The following is a 25,308-nucleotide window of genomic DNA, read 5'->3' on the forward strand; positions in this document are numbered from 1 at the left end:
GCCATTATTCCCTCTCTCTCTCTATGTATATATATCACGTTATTAATATTATATCTTATTACATTTTTATTAATATTTATACTAATTCAATATCTTTTACTTATGATGCATGAATGTACCAGATACAAAGGTGCATTTTGTCTTTCGAATGTTTTTCTTTTCTCAATAACAATATTCGAAATATGATTTGGTTTAGAATCGGCAGATTTTTGGACGACAAAGAGTCATTCGTAACCATTAAAAATTAAACATGCTAATTAACAGTTCCACTTTTGGTCGGAACTAAAATTGAGCAGAACAATGCCAAATTGGCGAAAAACGTCGCCAATCTGGAGTAATTTCAGTAGCAGGGTTCATAGAAGCGGCGGATCATACTGCGCATGCTCGCCGCATCGTGATCTGCTCCACACCGTTTCTCCACATCGAGAAGCTTATAAATAATCGCTCCAACTGTCTAATTCGTTATATCTTAGCGGTGTGGGCATTTTTATATTTTGCCAGTTATTACTGAATATGTCTGCCCCTCCGCGCACCGACCAGGAGAAGCGCCGGCAGATCTCCGTAAAAGAGATTGCCCTCGCCGAAAACGTCCTGAACGTTAAAAGAACTTTCAATCGCCACCTCCACTACACTCTGGTCAAGGATCGGAATGTTGCTACACCCCGAGATTATTACTGTGCTCTCGCTCATACGGTCAAAGATAATCTTGTCAGCCGATGGATTCGAACTCAGCAGCATTATTACGAGACCGACCCTAAGGTAGGTTGGCCTAGTTCAGCATATCTTACCACTCTTGTTATCTAATTTGTACTTCATAAATACAACAGCTGATAAGATACTTAAATACTGTTATTTCAGCAGATCATATCTCGATGGGGTTTTTCCTGTTACCTTCAATATAAATTCTAATCCAATTTTTTGGAGTATCTGGGCGTTAAATGTAGAATTACCATATTTTACCGGACTGGCTACATTTTTGTGGTTTTTCCCATGTGTAACAGGAATACGAGCTAGTTTCCCTTAGAAAATTCCCCGTGAAGATATCCCTCCTCTTAAGCAGATAGCCCTCGAGTGCTTTGCCATAGTTAAATAAGGAATATTTTTCAAAGGAAAATGTAGACACGATGTCAAAAAAAAAAAAAAAAAAAAAAAAAAAAAAATTTCGGATTAGTTAGATAATACCATAAAGCATTCGAGGGATAGGTGTCAAATGGAAGGGATGCCTTCGTGGATAACTTTTCAAGAGAAACTTGCTGTTATTCACGATATACACAGGAAAAACCACGGAAACTTCTGTGCACCCAATTGCCGGGATTTCGAGTCGCAATACCAGTGTTCAGCAATTTTACCGCTCGGCTACGAAGGATAAAAGAGAAAGCTGCATCAGGAGTACGAAAAATAATTGTTTTTTTTTTTTTTTTTATCAAAACATACAATTACTTCATTCGATAAATTTAAACAGTTCGTTGTATTTCAAAGAATACAATAAATTGGTGTTTCAAAAAGTTTCCGATTGGTTTGAGAGAAAATTATGAAAGAAACTTAGGTTTCAGTACATAGCAAAGCGAACAAAATTTTTGCAGAATAAGTAGCAGACTTAAAAATGCGCGAAGTGACAATATATTTTTTTATATACGTACTCAACAACCCCAAACGGGTAAACTTTTTTTAGCGTTTCTGACTTTACTGTAAAGATTACTTTAGGTTATTTGAATTTGTCCCTAAGACGAGGTATGCCTTCGTGGAGAACTTTTTAAGGGAAAGAAGGGAACGTTTTAATGTTAACATCGGAAAACACGAAAACCAAACATGCAGCCAACGCATTCTCCTGGGATTGAATCCGAGCCAGGTCGAACTACCACTATTTAGCGGTCTTAATAGCTCGCCCATTGGTGAGACCTTTATTGTAAAAAGATGTAAAAATATCTATATCAGTGACTCTCAACTTTTTCTCCCATACACCACTGCTAGACGATCATTCCCCCTTCTTTTTAAAATTCTAAACATACATATACATCAATTTAAGTTTAGATTATTTTTAATGAGTTTTATAAATTAACTAAGAAAAAATTTAGAAAACGTTGACAAAGTTATAAAATGAATACTTAACAGGTAAATAAAAATGCTGAACCGCATTCGTCGTTGAAACTGTGAAATTTCCCCCCTGGTTGAGAACCCCTAGTTTATATAAACAATGAAATCAGTATAAATAACAAAAAGAAAGGCAAGACCAACTAAGCTGTGAAAAGTATGAGCATAGCATCCAAAACTGTGCTTCTATTCATCGTAAATGTTGTTACCTCAATTCTTGTTGAAATTTTACATGAATGTTGGTCCATCTTTTTTCAAATTCTTCAAAATGTGTATTTATGTTATTTGAACAAACTATACAATTTTATTTTAACGTTTTAATGATTTTAGTAACATGATGGATTGAAATATCTGCTGATTTCCGTCAATAATTCTTATACTCGTAAATTTTAGTCGTAAAATTAAGAACAGGTGTTCTTGTAAGAACACGTGCAAATTTTATAATCAGTCTCTTGTAAACATGCACAACTGTAAGACACATTTGGCAATATTTAATTATTTTTGTGCTTTATTAATTACAGAATTACATAACTATATTAAATATAAAAATGCAGACTTTAATTTTATATAAACATGGCAGGGACACAGATTAGATATTTAATATACAAACTGGGCGTACTAAATCGTGACTAAATACGGACATACGGATAGCATTACCAGTTAGTTAATATACGTATTAGTAAGTTATTATACGTAATAATAATTGTTATTATGCTAGTGCTGTAACACTACTATAAAACAGTAATCAAAATAGGTAGTTATTGTAATAGCAATTAAGATAACATTACTGCGTCCAGATTTTGATTGCCGTGCCTTATGGTTTACGAAAGGGTTTTTGAGTTTTCCTAATGTGTAATGTAAATATTAACCGTTTCCACTGGCAAATATAATAGATAATAATTGATATTAAATATAATAGATAATAGTTGAGATAATTATTGTTTACTTAGCAATATCAGTTATCAGTTATCAAGCAAAATTTCAAGTGTTTCCCTGTTATTGAACTCGACAGCAAAATTTAATCTCAAGTTTTTCTTCTATGGCCAACAGGTGAGTCACTTATAATTCTGTTAAGGAAAAAGGCTTTGAATAAAATGCAGAATAACACTCGAATAATTATATATGTTTGAATTCATACCAACAAACACAGTTCTAGTAAAAATTACTTTTCCTTGAAGAAAATAAACGAACTGATTCTCAAGGAAATGATAAAAATAGTCACACAAATGGGAAAAACATTTTAAGAATCGAAATTGAAAGTCTAACAAATGGAAATATCCTTCTCTAAATTTACTAGGAAATATCCTTCTCTAAATTTACTTTCATTCTATCTCATTAAAAAAACTGCCCATTAACGGCCGAACAGTAAAAAGTCGCTGAACACTGATAATTCGGTCCGAAGTTCGAACCGCGCAAACGAGCTGGCTGCATGGACATTTCCGTGGTTTTCCCAATGTGTAACGCCTATACGAGCTAGTTTTCCTTCGAAAGTACTCCACGAAGACATCCCTTCCCTTAGGCAGATAGCCTTAGTGGGCTTTGCCGTAGCTAAATAAATCAAACCATTAAAAAGGATACCTGCTAATATGGGGCATCAGAAAGTTTCAGTGAAAAACAGAAATATAATACTTAGGTCTTAATTTCATGTTTCAGACAACTTATTTTCTCAATTAGTTTTGTTTTTATATATTTAGCCAGTAATATTAAAATATATTTGTTGTACTCTTTTTGCTTGTAAATAATAATAATAATCGCTCTGTATTTCATCAAATTTAACATGTAGGTTTATGAGAGCAAGCTTTTTACTATGTGCTTGTCTACCACTTAATGCAGATACGCAGCAAATCTTTGATTATAATGTTGACTAGAATTAATGGTGCCTATAATATATCTGTGTTTAGATCTTACTCATTCTTTTAGCGTGCCGCCCAGACGGTATAGTGGTTAGGGATGCCTTATTGCGATACCAAAAAGCTCGGGTTCGAATATTATCGCATGCCCCCTTGCGTGCTCACGTGTTGTTAATGGATAGCACATCGAGATAACAAAATAGAAGATCTTTGCTTTAAATCCCGACAAGAACACAATCGATTTCTCATGTTTCCTGGCCTCGAACTCAGATATCATGGACGATAAATTGTCAGCAATTGGATTTGGCTGATTGGATCTCCTGCCTATCCCTACACGCGTGGGAAAATGTAAGGATTTATCGCATTTCCCCGTGCGTGCAATCGTGATGTAAGTGGTTAAGGCATCCAATGAACAAACTGGTCGAATCAAAGTTTGGATTCCCTCGAAGCAAACTGATTTATTCCGGCGAAGCAAACTGATTTCTGATATTTCTTACTGCCGAAAATGTATATAAAGTCAAATATGCAAATAGATAGCAAAAATTTGCTCTGATATCTTACTTCTATAGCAAAAAAACAAAAAATTTTTGCTCTGCTATCTTGTATCCATTTGTTTAACCCCTCTTATTTTGAAGAATTATCGTGTTTATAAACTAAATAGACGTCTAGATAAACTGCAATCGCAGAAACAAGAGGTAAAGTTTAATTAAAAGGCGTAAGTGAAAATTTTAGACTTAAAATGTAAAAATGGCTAGCGACATCTAGTATCCTCAACGAGTATAAATTAACTAGACGTCAATAAATTGTGTGAGGGATTATCGTGAAGGACGATAAATTCCCGAGAAAGTCTGTAAATAACCGTTGTTTTTGTTAAATATAGCACAAGTTTCAATGGGCATTAATATATAGGGAAATAATATTATAACTATTTATTTCCTATTAGTTGGGGCCCACCAGCAGCCAAGATATAATTTCGCTGAACACTGGTAGTTCGGTCCGAGGTTCGAATCCCGCGAACCGGCTGGCTGTATTGGCCTTTTCTTGGTTTTCCCTACGTGTAACATATATTCGAGTCAGTTTCCCTTAGGAAGTCCTCCACGAAGGCATCTCTCCCCTTAGACAGATTGCCCTCCATGCTTTGCCGTAATCATATAAACCAAACCAAAACTCGTGCTTGCAAAGTCTAACACTTTTGTCTTAACTCAAAATGTAACAAGTAACTTAAAATAGAATAGAATTAATTTTCACGGGTTACTTAACGAGCAGGTAGGCTCTGGCTCGTAAATGTCGGCGTAAACAAGTCCAATGGCTAGAAGCGCTCAACGCCACAGAAATCTAATTACTAGTAAATCAAAGCTATCAACGTAGCCTTCAGGCAAACAGAACACGCTCTCTCTCTCTCTAAATTCACCTTCCAAAACCTTCCTTTAACCTCATTTGAATACACGCGCGCTACTTCATTTACATTCTGACAAGAAAGCGCGGGTTGAAAGCGAGTGTAATAGAAAAATTGCTTCAAAATAAAATTAACTGTTAAATAACTTAAGTAAATCTTCACAGGCTTAAAAAGCCATCTTATAGCACAACTAAAAAATAACATTTGCGCGCTAAAAATTGTCATTGCTGCTTACAAAGTTTCAGGAATTCGAGTACTTAAATCAGGAAACTAAACGAACAAGATAAAAATTTCCGAGCGTAGTAACAGCTTAAGAGTAGCCTAAAAAGGCAGACGCGTGCTAGTTAGAATCCCTGGTTCTCTCTAAGACAGTAGAACTTCGTGGTTAAATACTACTCCTCAAATTTGCAGCCAAACGTGATTCTAAAAATACGTTCTGGCCAGAAGTTGTAAGTTGAAATTAAGAAACGATAGGAAAGGTAAATGTTAGAAAAATGAACATAATCCTTACAAATCTGTTAACTTCTAAGTAATTTAACTAATTGAGCCTGTATTTGTGCGATCCCAGTATTAAGCAATAAATGTAAACACAGGTCGTAACCAATGGGTACTTTAATTGTTTTATTTCAACGACCTTGTGCCTTTTCTCCTAATTTAATCCAGTCTGCATACTTTTGGAAAAGTAAATGCCAGAAGAATGAATTGAAAAGACAAAGTAAAGGTGAATGAAAGGAAAAAGTAAAATAAAAACTAAATTATTAATTTAAATTTAAAATTAAACAATAATTTTTTTTTGGATTCTCAGCTCTGTGCTTTTGAGTAAGTGGTTAGCACAACCAACCATAATCTGCTACTTTAAAATAAACACGTCAAGGTGGTAGCGACGCTCGTCATTTACGATCGTGACGTATGCCATCATCATCGCACAGAAGAATTAGGGATTTTTAGCAAATTATAGGGTTCGTTCTTTTTTCTAATCGATCATTACCATAATTTAGAAGAATGGTTTCAGGGAAAGAAATGTTTTGAAGTGCCTATGTTAAACTTACTGATTAAAGTAATTGGAAGATTTATGGTTCGATTATCCGCAAGAGTACAGTTAATTTTTCACACTTCCTGTTTCTAAAAATCTAATAATAATAAAATAACAAGACCTAATAAACTGTAGTAGCTCCCAAACTAAAAATAATGGGAATTATTATCCGTCACAGATTTTTTCAATATTTTTCACCACCAGTCGCCTTATAAATGAGGGAAAATGCAAGGAATGTTGATTTCCCCATGCTTTCTCTTATTGTGTAAGTGGTTAGCATATCCAGCTAATTAGAAAATACATGGTTCTGTAGAGACATTAGGTTAATTGGAAAAGCCGGAGAGATGAAAAATTAGCAACGCCTTCGAATCGAACCACAGGCCTCTGGAATACCGGCCCAGCGTGCAGAACCACTACACCACGAAGGCACGCTAGGAAAGAGGGAGAAATACCTTATATTTCCCTTTTTAAAGAGCGACTGGGGTTTTTAGGGAACCCAATTGCCAAATCCTGGGTGTGGAGAATCCTCATCCAACACCCTTTTAGTTCGGGCGCCACTGTAGAGACATTAGGTATTTTTTGGAAGCAGGCAAGATGAAAAATGAGCAATCGCCTTCGCCGGGAATCGAACCGCGGACCTCTAGAATACCGGCCCAGCATGCAGAACCGCTACACCACGAAGGCACTTTAGGAAAGCGGGAGAAATACATTATAGATCAAATTTCGGAGAAAGCATACTTGTTCTTCACGTATCCTGCCTTTAAAAAAAAAAATTTTTTTTTTCCCACAAAAGCACAGTGGTAAAATAGTAAAACTATTTTATTTTTAATAAAATAATTCTTTCTGTCTCATAATATGTGCTAAAATGGATATCAAAAGGATTTTGTCTCTTTCAGAGGGTGTACTACCTTTCACTGGAATATTTGGTTGGAAGGTCGTTGACGAATACGATGATAAACTTGGGAATACAAAGCACCTGCGACGAAGCTCTCTATCAGGTATTCATTGTTCGATATTTTTGATACTATGTAAATTACTATCACTAGTCGTGTACACAACACAAGACCTGTTGCTTTGGTGTATTAGGAAAAAGCAATATATATTTGTACAACAAACTGCGTAAATGATCTGAAATAAGTAAAACTCTTATATTGAGCTTTCAAGAATTTGTTGTATTAAATACTGAGTTAGACTTTGGATTAAAATTGTATAGACATTCACAACTTTAACTTTGCTTAAATAAGGGAACATTTCTAGAGACCGACTTAAATTAAAACATTACCTTCAGTGAATAAGAAAAAATTAAGAAAATTTAGTTCCAGGTTTACAACAGCTCAAACATAAACATTATTAATACTTTTTTTATTTAATAAACTAAGGCACAGTATAGAAAGACAGCAGTATCATGTTGAGATTTAATATAAAAATTTTCAAACTGAATGTATTAGAGACTTCTATGCCAAGTTCCGTTAATTTATTCATTAAAAATATATCGACTTAACCCTTTCGGCCATGCTTGTGGCGTTTCGCATCTTCATATGTGGGGGGTCTGTTTTATACGTAGAGAAACTGTTTTACTATTCACCGCCAGAAATCTCATCTGACAGCTTGTCCGCGTAGGTTTTCCCACCAATCCTGCGGATAATATTGTTTGTGGAACTATCTGGAAGTAGTAGTACCCTAGTAGGAAGTTATTAATGTTTCAAGGGGAGGTTAGTTCTCAATCAGTACCTATAAACAATGTTTTGTAGAATTTTTTTCGAACGTCTTAAAATTGTCTAGGCCGAAAAGGTTAACAGACGTTGCACTATTCTGGGTTTCAAGATAATTTGATTCGACGATTTTCAGTTGTGTATTTATGTTTTAAATTACGTCCAAAGGGGTTTTTTTTAACGTTTTGTGTGTTAAATTTATTTATTTAATATTATGTTCTAAGTATCCAAACAATAAAATTCAGTTCAACATCAATATCGCAAAATAAATTTAAAATGAAGATACCTTTAGAATTTCTGATACTGAGTCTCCTACGCTGGAGATAAAAATGGTTTTTCCTGTACAGTGTTGCCATTGCTCGTTTTGAAATCGTCGAGTTTGTTAATCAAAAATTTGTTGAATTGCTACAAAATATGAAATCGATAATAAAACAAATTTCAAATTCAAATTAGGGCTTCCACATGCTTATATTCTATGCAAGATTACATTAATATAATTTTGATGGCTCTAGGTACCGTTGTTTTATCACAATGTGAGAAATATACATACATATACATACATTCATGCAAATTATTCATTATTTAATTTCTTTAAATATAATACAGGGCCCTAATATATGGTGGCAACATTTGAAAAGCGATTCGCCGTTTTTAGTTTTCAACGTAAAATTCCAAAACAAAATTAATAGTCCTTCAAAACAAATTGTCCATTTGGACTAAAAACAAACCACGACCTCCTTTTTTGTACTGTGATATTTTCTATACTCTCAGCTTCGGAAGCATTACAAATGGCCTACATAATTAAATTTCGATAAATCGGTGTTTATGGGAATTGCTTGTAAAATAAATGCAGAATTTGTCCCTAGTTCCTCTCAAACAAAATTTCCAATTATCAAATAAAAGGAATTAAATTGTGACACTTTGTTACTTCTCTCAATGAGCAATATCTAACTAAAAAACATTCAGATCCGTTATTCTAAAATCTAACATACGAGATATAAAAAAAAGATATCCCTCTGAAAGCAAGTTGTTAAAAAAATAGCACAAAGCTATCTTCCTACACTTAGACATTATTAAGAGTAAATCAACATGTATTTAGTATCGAAAGAAATGAGTGTTAGCATTTCTTACAATTCTCTAATTAATAATTGAATAATTCCTAGCTCGGTCTGGATACGGAGGAATTAGAAGACATAGAAGAAGATGCCGGATTGGGCAATGGTGGTCTGGGGCGATTGGCTGCTTGTTTCCTGGATAGTATGGCTACCTTGGGACTGGCTGCCTATGGTTATGGAATCCGATATGAATATGGAATATTCTCTCAGAGAATAAAAAATTGTGAACAGGTTCGTGAATGCAATGCTTTTTCTACTTTTTTCTATGCATTTGTAAAAAGGAACAACATAAGAAATATATTTTAGATTATAATAATTACTTTTTAGTTAATATAAATACCTTTTAGATTATAATAATTATTAATATAATCTAAAATAATAATTATTATAATCTAAAAAGCATTATTCTTAAATATAATTAATTCACTTTTGTAACTGTGCTTGTTAGCCGCAAAGAGTTTTGGTGTATTCCTTTCAAGCCAAGCCATTATATTGGGCATTAAAAAAGTATAAAGTTTTCCTTACACACACACGAATGTTTAATGCTTGCCTTGCTAGTCACGCGATATAAATTTAAGTGCTAAACATACTCGGTTAATATCTTTGTAAGGATTATGTTAATTTTATTAACAGTTAAATTTTGAATTAAATTTCCTTTCCTATCGATTCTTAACTTCAACTTACTACTTCTGGCCAGAATTTAGTTTTAGAATCACGTCTGAATACATAATGAAGAAGAGCGGTATTTAACCGCGAAGTTCTTCAGTCTTAGTGAGAGAGATACCAGGTATTCTGTCTGCACGCGTCCGCCTTTTTTTAGGCTACTCTCTCGTAAGCTATAACCACGCTCGGCCGTATTTTAGGCCCTTGATAGCTTCGCAGTCAATTAGCGTCAAGGGGCCAACTCGGTTAGAATCTTGATAGCTTCGGCTATACCTCTTTAGTTTAGATTAGTTTAGTATTATTCTTAGTCTCTTAAGTTTAGTATTATTCTTAGTCTTCTTAGTCTCTTAAGTGAATTTAATGAGTAATCCTCTATTTTGATACTTCTGCAACTATCAGTCAAATTTCGTTTACAAAATATGAATGTTCGTTATATGCTTGCTCATTTTTTGCCAAGCCCAAGTGTCGGCTTTACTGTACACTCCAAGACGGAGTTTATTAAACTTTAGTTGGAATAATAAAGGGCTAGTTTACCCTTCATCTTGTTGTTTCCTGTTACACGAACTCAAACGATTATTCGCTTATCAGCTCTTGAGATTCTTTACTTCCAACAGTAACTTAGAAATTACAAAGTGAGAACTCTACATCTTGGTTTAGCATGGCACCCCAGATCTCCCACCTAAATACCATGTGATTTCTTCCTATGAAAATATGTTAAAGACTAAGTTTTCGTATAAGCGTTCACTGTGAACACCACATGCAGAGCTCAGGGAATATACCAGTGTTACTGTGATTACCAATGAACAAATGAATGTTGCAAATGGTACAGACCGAACTCCACTATCGCTTGGCTATGTGCGATCTGACCAAAGAAGCAAGCATAGAGCATATATGCGAGAAAACCTTGGTGAGTTCACGGTTCTTTCCATGCATTAACTCTTACAGTAAAATGTTGAAAATCCAGTCTTTTGGAATTTAATGAGTAATCCTCTATTCTGATACTTCTGCAACTATCAGTCAAATTTCGTTTACAAAATATGAATGTTCGTTATATGCTTGCTCATTTTTTAAAATTTATTTCATTATAAAATATATTAAAATGATTATGAATTTTTTTATTATTTAAATATTCATTTTGCTTTGTCTCTTCCAACAGATTGAAGAACCTGATGACTGGCTCAGATTTGGTAACCCTTGGGAGAAGGCCAGACCAGAGTATATGCTGCCGGTGAATTTCTATGGTAGAGTTGAAAAAACGAACAAAGGCTCTAAATGGGTAGACACTCAGGTAACACATTTTATATGCTTTTTACTTCCTTGTACGAAGTAAAAAAGAAGTATTGTAATCGCGAAAAGTTTCAGGCAGCATATTTCAACGAAAATATCCATTTTGACCGCTATCGAATGCAATTTAACGATGATTTTGCGTGATATCTGTACTTAAGGACAGAATAAAAGACTCGTTTCCTCCAAAAAAATTATAAAACTGCTTTAAAATTAATTCTGAAGAGAACTTTTCGTTGCGTCTGTACGAACGTATGTACGTGCGTACGTACGTATCTCGCATAACTCAAAAACGAGTAGCCTCAGAACGTTGAAATTTTGTATATAGGACTGATATAACATGTAGATGTGCACCTCATATTTTGGTTGCAATCGGCCGCACCAAACGTATATAAATATATTTATATATATATCCACTCTATTACCCGGCTCAGTGATCTCAGTTTCTTTACTCTTATATGTTTGTAAATTCTACATTTTTTGCTTTAAAAATGATTGAATTGTGTTGTTTTTATCTTACGGTTAAGGTTTTTATGCCTTTAGTAAACCTGTATGGAATATTTTTAGAATTATAAACAATTTTAAAGTTGTTTAAGTGCCGCTAAGCCTTTTTGTTTATGGCGGCCATTGATTGTTTACATTTGAAATAGCAGACTAGTGGATTTATTGCCAATCTAGAGAAACTTAGCTTCGCAACAACAAAGATAACGCCGTCATTTATTATTGCCAATTAAATCATGCTTAATCCTTTCTGGAATTTTTTCGAGGAAATAAGTGTTTTAAGATTTACTTCGTAATTTTCAATATAGATATTTTGAGGTTTTATGTATTTTTGCCTTCTCGTGAAGGGAGAACTGAATTAATTGAATGAGAAATACTCAATCGTCTGTGAAACACTGTTTCTTTTTTGTTTTGTTTGCTTAATTTCTTTTATACATCATTCTAGCTTTATTATAGTATTTGAATAGAACATGTGGCAACGATTAGATAATTCTATTCTTTAAATGATATAAATTTTGTGCATTATTAGTTATAATATGAACGAAATATTTAAGTGTTAAGTGAATCTAGCGCCACAGTGTCGCTATGGTAAACATATACTAAAGTGAATTTTAAAGAATGCATTTATTCTATTTTGGTTTATGCGCTGTCGGCGAAATAGATTTAATTCAATCCAATAAGTTTAAATGAAATGCAAGAAAAAATGCGTTTAATTTAATGTTCCGTACGAGGAAGTCATGTGGTGTACACATCAGATTTTTTTTTATTTAGTTACTTGAATGAAGAAATGCAAATCCAAATATGAAGAAGAAATATATATATATATATATGAAACAAAGAAAAATGTATTGTTCTTCTTCTTCAAAACAAGCTTTATGAGCATGCTGGGAAATAATTCTTTGATAAAGATTATAATGTATAATCACTCTTTGGTTTTTAAAAACAGTGATAAAGAACATAATTCATAATAAGTGGAAATTATATATTTCAAAAATACTTTAAAAAACTGTTTAGCATGTTTTCAGCATAATAATGAATCTCTCTAGCTGACAACATTGACTCGTAATCGGAAGTAATAAGTGATATCTAATGTTGATAAATAAAGCATACACGAATGCATATTGAAACAAGAATCCTGTTGAATTTGTTAGTGTTTGTTTCAGAATGCAGGTTTATTAAATGCGATAGATGTAAACTTTATCCATAAAATAGATTTAATGGGAGAACTGTGGATTGAGGTTAAAGAAGCGAGCTGCCTGTTCCGAACCTTTGATAAGCATATTGTTCGATGTATCGAACGGAATTTAGTGATACAGTTTCTTAAGCGTTTCTTTGTGTATGGGGCTTATCTCGATAATTTTTCTTCACCTCCTTTTTTAGTCATATCATCTCGACATAATTTGATTGTTATAACTCATTCGATATTATTTGCGCTCGATTGAAGCACCGACAGGTTTGACTCTTAGAATACATCTTGCTAAGGAAAACAAAATGTGATTCTAGAAGTAACTAATCCTTCATTCCCTGAATTTATTATATTCCCTTTAGTTATTAATAATTTCGATTAAATTTATAACTGGAATTAGCTTGTAAGGATTATGTTTATTTATCTAACAGTTAAATTTTGAGTTAAACCTCCTTTCCTGTCCCTTCTGAACTTCAGTTTACAACTTCCGGCCAAAACGTATTTTTAGAAGCACGTGTGAATGCAAATTGAGGAAGAGAGTAGAACTTGGCGGTATTTAACCGTTAAGTTCTACTGTCTTAGTTAGAGAGAACCAGAGATTCTGACTAGCACGCGTCTGCGTTTTTAAGCTACTCTCTCTTAAGCTATTATAACGCTCGGCCGTACTTTAGGCCCTTGATAGCATCGCAGTTTATTAGCGTTAAGAGGCCAACTCAGTTAGAAGTTTGATAGTTTCGGCTATATCTTTTTAGTTAAGATTACTTAAGTTTAGTTCTTAGTATCTTAAGTTCAAGCCCGAGTGTCGGCTTATTGTAATACTCCAAGACGGAGTTCTGTTAAACTTTGATTTTGAATAATAAAGGGTCTTTAGCCCTTTTCAAGTCTTATTCACTGTCTCAAGAACTGAACAGTGAACTGTTTATGAATTATTGTAATATAAAATATATTATTGTAATATTATTGTAATATAAAATTTTAAATAAACGTGGTCCCACTGAGTGAGCAATAAAGTTGAAAGTCTTCATGGTGGCACAGCTGCTCACCCAGTGGTCTCCTGTCTCAAGAACTCAAGCGATCATTCGCTTACCTTTTTTTAAGATTCTTCACATTCAGCTGTAACTTAAAAGTACACTGTACAGAATCTTACAAACTGCATAATATTCTGACAGTTTCATGTCCTGTTTCTCATATCATGTGTAGGTGGAGAAGAAATGCAATCGACGTTCGCGATACTGGCCACTTGTTAGTCATTTGACTATACGATGAAAGAGATCGTTATAACGAGCATCAGCTATACTTACGGTATTTAAAAATTATTGTAAATAATTGTAAATCTATAACTGAATTGAATCAGTTCAAACTTTAGGATATTTTTGTGAAATATGTGTTCATGGTGAACTTCTCTGATGGAGAGAAGAAAACGTGAACATTTATTATTATTAACCACAGTACACAACAAAAGTAACAGTTGTAAATAACTCTAGGAGAAGGCAGAAAATAAGCAAATTCTACTTAATATACAAGAAATGTCATAGATTAACAAAATCACTCACAGAGCAAACAAAACTCTAGAGTTCATCAACGAATAGAAAGACATCAAAATGGCGCACACAATACGTTTACACTCAAAAGTTCAGTTGTAAACAAACATCGCCCGTTAAGCCTAGCTTAACTTCGAAAAATAAAGTGTTAATAAATCTAAAAGAAAGCAGGTAAAAATTAAGAGTATAGTTCAAAAATTGAAAGGCGTAAAGAATAAGCTATAGGCACTTTTAGAAGAAAACACAGTAGAATTATCAAAACAGTTCATCTAACTCTATTTGAACCTCAATTTCTCTGAAATCACACGGACCTAATGAATAACTGTTTGACTACTGGTTATCGGAGCCGTTTTCATACGGTGCTATCTGCTCTCTGCACCAGGACCGATCCTAGAGTGGGGCAAGATGGTGCACAGCACGTGAGGCGGCCAAATTTAAGGGCAGCGAAATGATTATAAAATATATTATGTTTCTGTAAAAAAGGGCTACCAATTTTAATTTGTGTGTGAGCGGCTGACAGTCTAGAATACTCACTGTCTAGAATACTCACCGACAACAGGCCTGCTATTGTGCAAAAAGCTTCGGGGAAAATAGCTCCTGGAGCTCGAAAATGCGTTTTTCCTGAAATTTCTTGAAACTCATCAAGTAGGCGAGAAATCGCCAAATGTCACCAGTGTTTCTATTTCTATCTCAAGTTTTACTTGAGCTATTTTCAGAATTTCCGTGTTGTTGGATTTTGAATGACAGTACTGCGTTTTATTTTGGTAGAGTCATCATTCTGCAGAGGCATGTGTTCGTGCAGAGATAAAGATGATCTGCCTGCATTTTACAACTATTATTTTAAATGAGATTAGAAAATATACAATTTTATCACATATATACACAGATAACAAAAGCAAACATCAGATATAAGTCCCTCTACACTACCAAAGAATAATCGCAGGCGGCAATCCACATTAATAACAAGCATGTTAGATAACAGGAAAATCAGCCGGTACTACGCGAGGTTAATTCCCTCACGTCTGATGACGATGCTTCCCTTGGACGATATGAGCGAGGTTAATTCGATGGCTTCCAGAGATGATCTGTCGACTGTCTTCATTTATTATTTATTTATTATGTACTTCGCCTTTTGGCACCACGTGAAAAGGGAAGGATGCCTTGTGGAGAACTTATTAAGGGAAACTGGCTCATATCCACATGGGAAAAATCACAAGAACGCCCATGCAGCCAGCTCGTTCACCAGGACTCGAACCCCGGGCTGTACTATAAGTGTTTAGTAGCTTTTGCCGCTCGGCCGCTATTGGGCCTTCTGTCGAGGGCCATTCAGAAATTATCTTCCTTACTGGACGAGAGAAAGAGATCTGGTAGTGCCATCTTTTATATCTGGCTGCTATTTAATAGTCTCCACAGTAAGATGTACAATTCTATAGAAGGAACAAGCACTTATATACAAAATCGATTGCCGTTAATTCATGTACAAAAAAATGCATTCTAAAATTATTGCATAGAATGAAACAATTAAATAATAAATAAATAAACAATACATAATATTACATAAAAAACAATCAAATCAAATAAATCAAATATTTATAGAAATTTACAAAAGCATTTTTAGTCAACTTATCAGGTATTTCTTCCGCCATCGTGGTGCACTGGTTCTGCACACTGGGTCGGTATTACAGAGATCCGCGGTTCGATTCCCGGCGAAGGCATTGTTAATTTTTCATCTCGCCTGCCTCCAAAAAATACCTAATGTCTCTACAAACTGAAAACTATTTTTTCCCTGAAGTTAATGCCATAACATTCCAAGTACAACCATTTTTATCAATAATCCAAAATGTTACATATAAATAATAACAATAATCCAAAATATTATAATTCAATATATAAAGAGGAATTCAAGTATTTAAATAACGAAAATAATGTTAAAAATTGCTTACGAAAAATGAATGAAAAAAGCTTTCGTAAGTGTTTATTGTATTGAAATGCAGCTTACTGATTATATTCTTCAGATAATGATCAATAAATTTATATATTTCAGATAGTTTTTGCAATGCCTTACGACAGCCCAGTGCCAGGATTCCGGAATAATGTGGTGAACACCTTGCGATTATGGTCAGCAAAATCTCCTCACAGTTTCAATTTAAAGTTTTGTGAGTAAGATTAGTTGGTCATTAAGTTAATTTTGCGAAATTGTCTTATAAAGAAATAGTTAAATGACTGTTTTAAAAATCTCTATAAATCTTTCTCTGTGAGTGACGTTTAACGCCTAAATTCAGTTTCTCCTATTATTTTTATTTTACTTTATTTATTACTTATTAACACTCAGGATAGTATTAGTATGAAGAAACTACCTCTTTTATCCGCATCACTTTTCAAATGCTGCGCCAATAAAGAAATGATGTAATGAATATAAAACAGTATATGGACAGTGTAACACAGATGAAAGGATGTTGCGGCCAAATGTTATCGCAATGTTTTTTTTTTTTTTTTTTCCATAATGGTAAGGGTATGGTATGGTGCCCACGTCCTCCGTTAAAAAAAATAATAATAATGTATTATTTTTTTAAATGTGCTATAGCGAATATACAAGGTGATTCTAAATTGTTTTTAGAAATTATGAGGGGTGATAGAACTCATTCAGATGAGCGATAATTACCATAGAACATAGGGTCGCATTCCACTCTGAGAGACAGAAAAGAGAAATATTAGAATCCCGACCTGAACTTACAACAGTGTTGGGAGAGCGAATGAACGAGATCAAAAGTTGCGCAATCAATTTAGTGAAAAACTCACAGAGATTGCTTAAAACGGATAAAACCGAAAACTTCATTCGAGTTCGAGTGCTAATTCGAGCTCAGACTTCGATGGCAAATGTTCAAATGATATCCCGAAAGCTAAAATTCCGGGAAATGTTCCTTTTGACGCGTTGTTACGAGTAGGTAGCACTTGTGATGCTGATTATTTGAAGAAAACACACGAGGAATATAAGGTATTATGGAAAATAATACCTTATATTCTCTTCCAAAGGGCGACTGGGAGGAACTGTCTTCTTTCATATTTAGTTCAGGTTTTACTGCAGAGACATAAGAATTTTTTCGTCAAACAAGAAATCTGAAAAACCAATTACGTTCATTCCGGAAATAGAAGCATAGATTTTACAATTTCAAGATAAACTACTACCATTTATACTACAATAACATGTTTGGGAGCATGTGATAATTCCTTACAAAATAATTTAAATAATTGTTTTTTAAATGATTTCAGTTAGGAATATACGTAGATAAACAGAAATAAAACTAAGTACTAGGTATAATAAAAAACAGAGTAAATGCTGTTGTCGAGATCATCGAATAGGATATTGTGGAATTTCAATGTTTAAAAAACTCTGAAAGCTGCTAATTTCTGTTTCGATGCTGAATTACTCTAAAAAATTACAAAGTTTCCGCTTCAAAAACAAAACAAAACAAAAAAAAAAAAAAAAAAAAAAAAAAAAAAACAGGGAGGCCCCCAAAAAAAACGGATTAGAAATCTGCGAAGAATATATCAGAAATCCTTCCGAATCTAAATTGTTTCATCACATAAATCATCAATGAGCATGATGCTTAACTTTCTTTCACTGATTTTCGGTTCTGTTTAAAATAACATTTTTGATAGGTTTCTTAGGAGCTAGGGTGTCTTCAGCAATTCAGTATATCATTATATATGCGTGAGTGTATAAATATAATCTATCGCCTATAATTGCCTAATTATATGTAGGTATATATTATAATTATCTAAATTCCTTTCAGTTAATAATGGTGATTATATACAAGCTGTGTTGGATCGAAATTTAGCCGAGAACATAACAAGAGTCTTGTATCCCAACGACAATGTAAGTTAAAAACGCAAGATAATCACGCTTTAAATATGAAATTATTTGAAATTTTCAAAATATTGTTTATTTTATGCAATTCTGTGCTACCCTCTTCTTTTGGAATTCAGAAACAAAATTAGAAATTGAAATATTTTTTTTTTAAAAAAAGTACATTAAAATTGATTTTATTGAAAAAAAATACGAAATTTATAGTAGGTAGGTTTGTAAATACTAGATTAAAATTTATATCACACTCTTTGGTCTGGAGACTCAGGAAGACGTAAGCGAATTATTGCTATATCCTGGAAATTATAACAGAGACGTATAAACGGTGTAAAAGACACTTTTGCTTAACCTGAAATGGCGACGTAAATGTCACAAAGGCATAGTCACAAGGAATAAAATGCTGGAACTCCGTTCACACCTGCAAAACAGGGGCTAAGCCACACCCACTCAGCGAAGCTAAATTTGCGCATGCGTGGATGTGTCTACAGCTTTCCCACTCTGTTTCCCATTCAGGTTTCGCGCGCTCGCTCTGACTGGTCGATGCTTATCCCAAGTCGGCATAAAGTTGAAAACTTCGAACTTTACGCCAAGAGCCCTAAACCAGATTTTGTGACGTTGCCTGGCAACGCAGCTCGGCTTCAACCACTTATGCTCTTTATACCGTCTTCTGAACGCAGCTTAAAGGCACAGCTTGTGCTTTCAAAATAGCTAGTATTTATAGCGCAACTCAAAAAATGTTGAATTTAAATTACATTAAGAAAATTGTAATTTAGACCAAAGGCTACACAGTGAAAATGTTGTTGGCTCAAAGCTAATATCGACAAGTCTAGTGGCGAGAATAACGCAATGCCACATATATACTGTTCTCAAGAGAATCAGTTAGCAAACGTGGCCTTCAGAAAGCGAAACACGCTCTGATTCTAACGTTCCTATTTCTTTTCTACCTGGCGTGAATACGCGCCACCTAGAAATTAGCATTCTGGCAGGAAAACGGAAAGCGAGAAAGACAGTAAAAGATAATTAACGTAAAATAATTGATCAGTAAGCCTAAATATACATCTTTATGAAATTATAATTATATAAAGATATATAAATGTTAGGATGTTTATTTTAAAAATTAGAATGATTCTTATGATATAATCAACCGTTTTCCTTTTTTAGTTATTCGAAGGCAAGGAACTAAGGCTGAAACAGGAATATTTCATGGTGGCTGCTACCCTACAAGATATTATTCGTAGATTCAAAGTTTCGAAGTTCGGGTCGAAGGATCCAATCCGAACGTCACTGGATAATTTCCCTCAGAAAGTAAGACTAAGGCACGTTTAGAATTTTATTGAAATTATCTGAGCAATGTTCATCCTAATTGATGGTAGAGAGCAGAACTTCGATTCGTCAAGTCCTGATAAATAGATTCCATATTATATAAAAGCAAAAATGTAACTGAAATGCACTAGTTTTCTTCCAAATCATTCTATAAAAAGTATGGAGAATAATCTTCGACTGTTTCAGATACTATGAAATATTACTGAAAACTGTACGCAAATAATGAGACAATGTCAGAATAACTTGTATAACAGAAATAAGTCTACTTAGAACAGATTACAGTTTAAAGAAGACAAAAGAACGTTATGACGTAGGTAAAATATTGTTGTTTCACACCAGCACACATTAGAAACTATAAATTACATTGGTGTCTAAAATTAAGATTTCAAACATAAAATATGTGATACCTTGAAGAATAATTGATTTATTTTAATAAAATTTTGTACACAGTTGCCCAGTATTATGAAACAGCCATATACTAGTAAAGAAACTTTATGAAGGTTATCATTTTTATCCATTTTAGCATAATTTATATTATTTACTCTTGAATACGGACACTGTTGAATATGTTAATGAATTAAGTTGATAATTTCTGAGGTCTATGTAAATATTTGAATTTTTGTTCGGTAAAAGTAAACTTAATTTTGGCAGCAAAGAAGGAGTAACGTAATGCATGAACATTTTGCTGCAGTTCTCATTTAAATTTTCGTAATATTTTTTCGCTAAAATATATTACTTTAATGTTTAATACATTTTTCGTAGCAGTAATCTGTCGGTTTGAATTTTCATACTGTCGCTTTAGAGATAGAAAGCCTAAGAGTTTAAGCAGGAATTTCTTAGGTGATCTTAAATCAATTGCTTTCCCAAAGCCACAACTTTCTTAGAAACAGCAGAACAAAATTTAAGTGCAATAATGCAACGAATATGGCAGCGTTGGCCAAACTTCATGTCAGTAAGAGCCGCACTTTTGAATTCAGGAATGTTCGAGAGCCGCATCTAGATTTTCTAAAAGCCACAAGTTCATATTTACATCATTATAGAAGTAGTGGAGGAGATTTTAAATAGAAAGAAATCCCTGATAGCTTTGTAAAATGAGTATAAACTAATTAATTACTTCCTTTAGGACACTGAATAGTTTTAGTTTACTATATTTCATGCATGAGCCGCACAAATTGCCTGCGAGAGCCGTAACAGGCTCGCGAGCCGCACTTTGGCCACCCCAGGACGGTTATTCTACGCTACGAGAGTCGACAGCAAGTTGTGGGCAGCCAGATGTCGCTGCTAGTAAAAAACAGGTCTGCCCGACATCCTATATTCTCTGAGTACGGAAGTTGTCGAAAGCGCGTGAAAAAATGTTGCCGCGTCGTCAATCAGGGTTGTCCAGTTGACGTACTAAGTAGACAATGACTTTGTATGCGTTTTCGCCGCTGATTTTTTCATATTTAAACGAAGAATACGGTCGTAGATCTCTGAATCGGTGGCGAATTTATAGAAAATATGTTGATGCTTTTGCTCTGCCAAAAGATGTTTTCATTGCGTATTTCAGATTCCCAAAATTTATAGTTATTTTAATTTGGGGTGAACTGAGAGAGTATTTGGAGCCACATTCAGAAAACAAGAACGCAATTTCTACTAAAAGAAAGGTTATACTATTCCTGAAATTATAGATATAAATTGTAATTGTACGCTTTAAAAATGTAGAAGATAATAAGTTTATCAAGCACATAAACCTTCTTCATTTAATACAAATATAGACATCCGATAAGCTTCTACTCGATTTATGTACAGCAAGAATTACGTTTACTTTAAAATCTAACAGTTGAATACCTTACGAATAATACTGTGAACACAAAAATGTCGTTCATTATTACGCGAAATTCACACTACTGTAAAATAAAATTAAAAAAAAAAAAATAATAATTATAATTATAAAACTATAAAATAGATTTATAATATTTTTTTCAGTAATTGTACTACTATTAGTGTGATACTTTTAAAAATAAGTTTTAGCCCAGAGGGGCTATTAATTTCGTTTTGCCATTTTGTGGCGTTTCACGATAAATGGCGTTTCACTTTTCAAATCGTTGCCACCAAGTATTATCGCACTCTATTATATTTAAAGAAATTAAATAATGAGGAATCTGCAGAATGCATGAATGTTTCTCGCACTGTGATAAAACAACGGTACCTAGAGCCATGAAATTCTGAATAACGTAATCCTCCATCCTAATAGAGGCATCTGGAGGGCCAAATTTTAACTGGGAATTTGTATTACTATCCATTTCATATATCATATTTTGTAAAGCATTTATGAGGTTTTGATTAAGAAACCCAACGATTTCAAAGCGAGCAATGGCAAAAAACATTTTCATCTCTAGCGCGCGAGACTATGTATCGGAAATTCTAAAGATATGCTTTTTTTTTAATTATATGATATTGCTGTTGAATTGAATTTTATGGTTTAAGTGCGAAAAACATGATATTTAATAAATAAAGGTAACACGCAAAACGTTAAAAAAATGGCCCTTTGGGAGTAATATAAAATCTGAAGGCTTTCATATTTTTTTTTTTTTTTTTTTTTTTTTTTGTGTGTGTGTGTGTGTGTGTGTGTGTGTGTGTAATTTTAATACGTTTTAAAACTGGTTTTTAAGTGAGGACTTTCTAAGGGAAACTGGCTCGTATACACGTTACACATGGAGAAAGCCACGAAAACGCCGGCCAGCTCGTTCGTGGAATTCGAACCTCGGACCAAATTACCTGCGTTCAGCGACTCTACCGCTCGGCGGCTGGTGGGCTTGTTAGCAGAATTATACTGTATTATTATTGTATTATGCTATAAAGTAACAATGCTATAAGACTGAGGGTTTGTTCATGGAATAGTACTTTTGTAACCTATTATAGTATTAAAAAATCATTGTTTCTTTGCAAACTTAAATAAATAAATAAATAAATAAATAATAAAAATACTGTTCATAGCATTCTTATTTTTATATTAAAAGAGATATTGATTATTATTAGTTTTCTATTTAAAATGTGTCGAAACGCTGGTTTGAAAAGGAACTTGAACTGCAGGAGACCTACACTGATTATTTTTACTTTAGTACTTCCATTGTGAAAATATTACTATCTTTTAATTATTTTCACAGAACAAAATCTTTTGAGAAGGAAGAATAATTAAACTGAGCAGTTCTTATATATATACAAAATTAAAATAACAGCAATGTAATATTGAAAAAAAGATATTAGTAATTGTGTGACAAAAATTGCAAAACGAATTAATCACACATACAGGATAGAATAATTTTATTTTGGTTATATATTTTATATTGAAAAAATATTTTCTTTCATGTTAATTATAGAATAAATTATTTAAAATAAAGCATTTTGATGCGTGTCTGATAACTGAATGCAGCAGCAATCGGCCATACTGTAATAGCGAATGAATTTTATTTCTTTTCCTGAAAGAAATAATTTTCATAGAAAAAGAAAATAAAAAAAGGGAAGAAATATTAAGAAAGAAATATTTTCTTTCTAATTTCTTATTTAAAGAAATATTTTTCAAATAGTAACTGTAAAATAAATTGCGGGAAAACAGTTTTAATGTAAACATGGAAAAAAAAAAAAAAAAAAAACTTAGTTTGCTATTAGATTGTAATGCAAATTAATCATATTATAAATTTAAATAATTAGAATGGTTTATTTCTAAAAGGATTTGAAGTAAGCTTAATTCATTTACTCTTATCTATTACCATTGCTTTCGTGGTATCCCATATCACTCTTTATTTTTTAGCTCTAAATTCCTGCGTTAACTTTCCCATTAAAAAACGAGATTTTCTTTCACATAACACAGCAGCATATTCAGCATGTATTGGTCATAATACTGTTTTGTGCAATTTTTTCGAACTACAAATGCAGCGTGTGAGTTAGTGAAATAATAGGAGAATATTCCTAGAACTTCAGCCAGCGCGCGTTATAAATTTCGTCACTCGGCCTGTACTGCGATTGGTCTAAAGCTCCTTGAAGCCTTGTCCCCTTCCAGTAAAGTTAAATGGACCCACCCGCCCACCAACTGAGGACCACAGAATGGCTTTCTCCGATAAGTTGGGATGGCTGTCCATACCGGTTCTTTTGAGTCAATATTGTTCGCTCAAGTTGTAGACAGATCCAGTGATCATAGAATAAGCGTCCTGGAATATGGCATAGGCGTTCAAGCATTTCCGGGCCATACCAGCTCCTATACCAAAGCTAACTTTATTATGGTTATGAAAGCAATGTGTACCGAGAAGAGGCCCCATACAGGATGAATCTAAAAAAAGGTGGGCAAAACTTAACTGGGTGATAGAATGCAGCTATACGAGCGAAATTCGTCATAGAATGTGTGGCTGGAACGCAAGCAGCGAGAAGTTAAAGGGCAGTTTAGTTTTTCACTGTAACATTTAAAGAAGTAACAGAAGAATGAGAGTTGCTACTTCAGAAAACATTTTATTAACAGGAATGTAATTGATGTACTTACATGCTCAAAGAAATTGCTCAAAAGACCTTTCGCCAGCTGTAATGCAGGATTCGCACCTGCAGCATAAAGACTGACGCATGTTTGCGAAGACACCAGACATTTTCTGAGTATCGCTTGCAACAAAGGCGATCTTGGTGACTAGATCCATAAATACGTTTCAACGGGGCAGTCGTAGATTAGGCTTTTCATATGGCCTCACAGGAAGAAGTCCAAACACAAAAGATCCGGTGATATTGGTGGCCAAGCTATGGGACCACCTCTACCAATTCATCTCCCTGGAAATTTTGTGGTTCGTATTACCAGCCATCCTCTCGGCAGTCCACGGTAGAAAATGCCGTTGGGTGCGAGAACTGACCTTTTATACTATTTACAATGCGAGGTGAATGGTATTGTCCTTAGCTCAGATATCAACAAATTGCAGGTGACTCAAAACACAATCTTACGCACCATGACAGGAGCGCATTTTTACATCCGTAACAAACTCCTGCACGATGATTTACAAGTTGAATATATTGACAAATATCTGCAAAAACTTAACAACAAGTTCTTTGACAAAGGCTTGAATTGCAGTAAAGGAAACTTTAATGCTGTACTGAACTATGTCTGCATTCCTGAGGACTACAATATCAGGCCTTTCACGTCTCACAGAATGAGGGATCACAATTTTGTCACTTAGCCCACTCGTTTTCAAATATGTAAATAACACATTTTTATGCGTACATTACTTCACTTTCATTTGTTTATTACATGTTCAACACTGTATCCTATGCACATTTCATGTATTTTCATTTCTTTTGCATCTTCATAGCTCCATACACGTGATTATTACTCTTGTCTCAGGGGTAAGAGTTAAGTTACTTTGATGATTGGACTTTGTCACTATGGCCGATGGGCCCTCTTTTCCTTACCCGCTCCGATTTCCCGGCTGGGAACTAGCTGATAGTTGACATTCTGATTGTCCTTAAGGGATTAGATCAATATAGCTTATTAAAGCCCAACTGGGCTAATATAAGCATAAGCAATTAGCATTTAAGCAAGGTATTGTCCTTGGGCTTGTATAGCCCTTTAATATTGCTTGTATAGCGATCACCGCGTAAAGTTTTGCCCACTTTTTCAGATTCACCCTATAGATTTCTCTTTAAGATTTCCTCTTATTCTGCTTCAAATTCTATGTTTGAAATAAAAAATGTCTGAATTATTTTCTACATCTCAATTAGAAGTTAAAGTTTTGCTAG

General features: G+C 33.9%; 1 protein-coding gene and 1 long non-coding RNA gene across 3 annotated transcripts in view; one reads left to right on the plus strand and one right to left on the minus strand.

Moving 5' to 3' along the window:
• The first annotated feature begins 388 nt into the window (after positions 1–388).
• The window catches only part of LOC118182269 (glycogen phosphorylase-like), a 53,536-nt gene continuing 28,616 nt past the window's right edge, over positions 389–25,308 (plus strand). The window contains exons 1-7 of one of the 2 annotated variants that reach the window (XM_035351589.2): positions 389–759; positions 7,267–7,368; positions 9,246–9,428; positions 11,017–11,148; positions 16,417–16,528; positions 18,167–18,249; positions 19,399–19,542. In XM_035351589.2, the coding sequence (XP_035207480.1) occupies positions 514–759; positions 7,267–7,368; positions 9,246–9,428; positions 11,017–11,148; positions 16,417–16,528; positions 18,167–18,249; positions 19,399–19,542 (1,002 nt within the window). In that variant the 5' untranslated portion in view covers positions 389–513. The remainder of the gene's footprint in view (positions 760–7,266; positions 7,369–9,245; positions 9,429–11,016; positions 11,149–16,416; positions 16,529–18,166; positions 18,250–19,398; positions 19,543–25,308) is intronic. The other variant, XM_035351592.2, reaches the window with a different exon arrangement.
• Positions 14,064–25,308, minus strand: part of LOC118182273 (uncharacterized) — a 32,428-nt gene continuing 21,183 nt past the window's right edge. Inside the window, exon 3 of the long non-coding RNA XR_004757042.2 lies at positions 14,064–15,799. This is a non-coding gene — a long non-coding RNA (uncharacterized LOC118182273). The remainder of the gene's footprint in view (positions 15,800–25,308) is intronic.

Source organism: Stegodyphus dumicola, chromosome 8 (assembly GCF_044657685.1).
Source record: "Stegodyphus dumicola isolate Sdum_Otavi_A_Nest chromosome 8, ASM4465768v1".
NCBI classification, from domain to species: Eukaryota; Metazoa; Arthropoda; class Arachnida; order Araneae; family Eresidae; genus Stegodyphus; species Stegodyphus dumicola.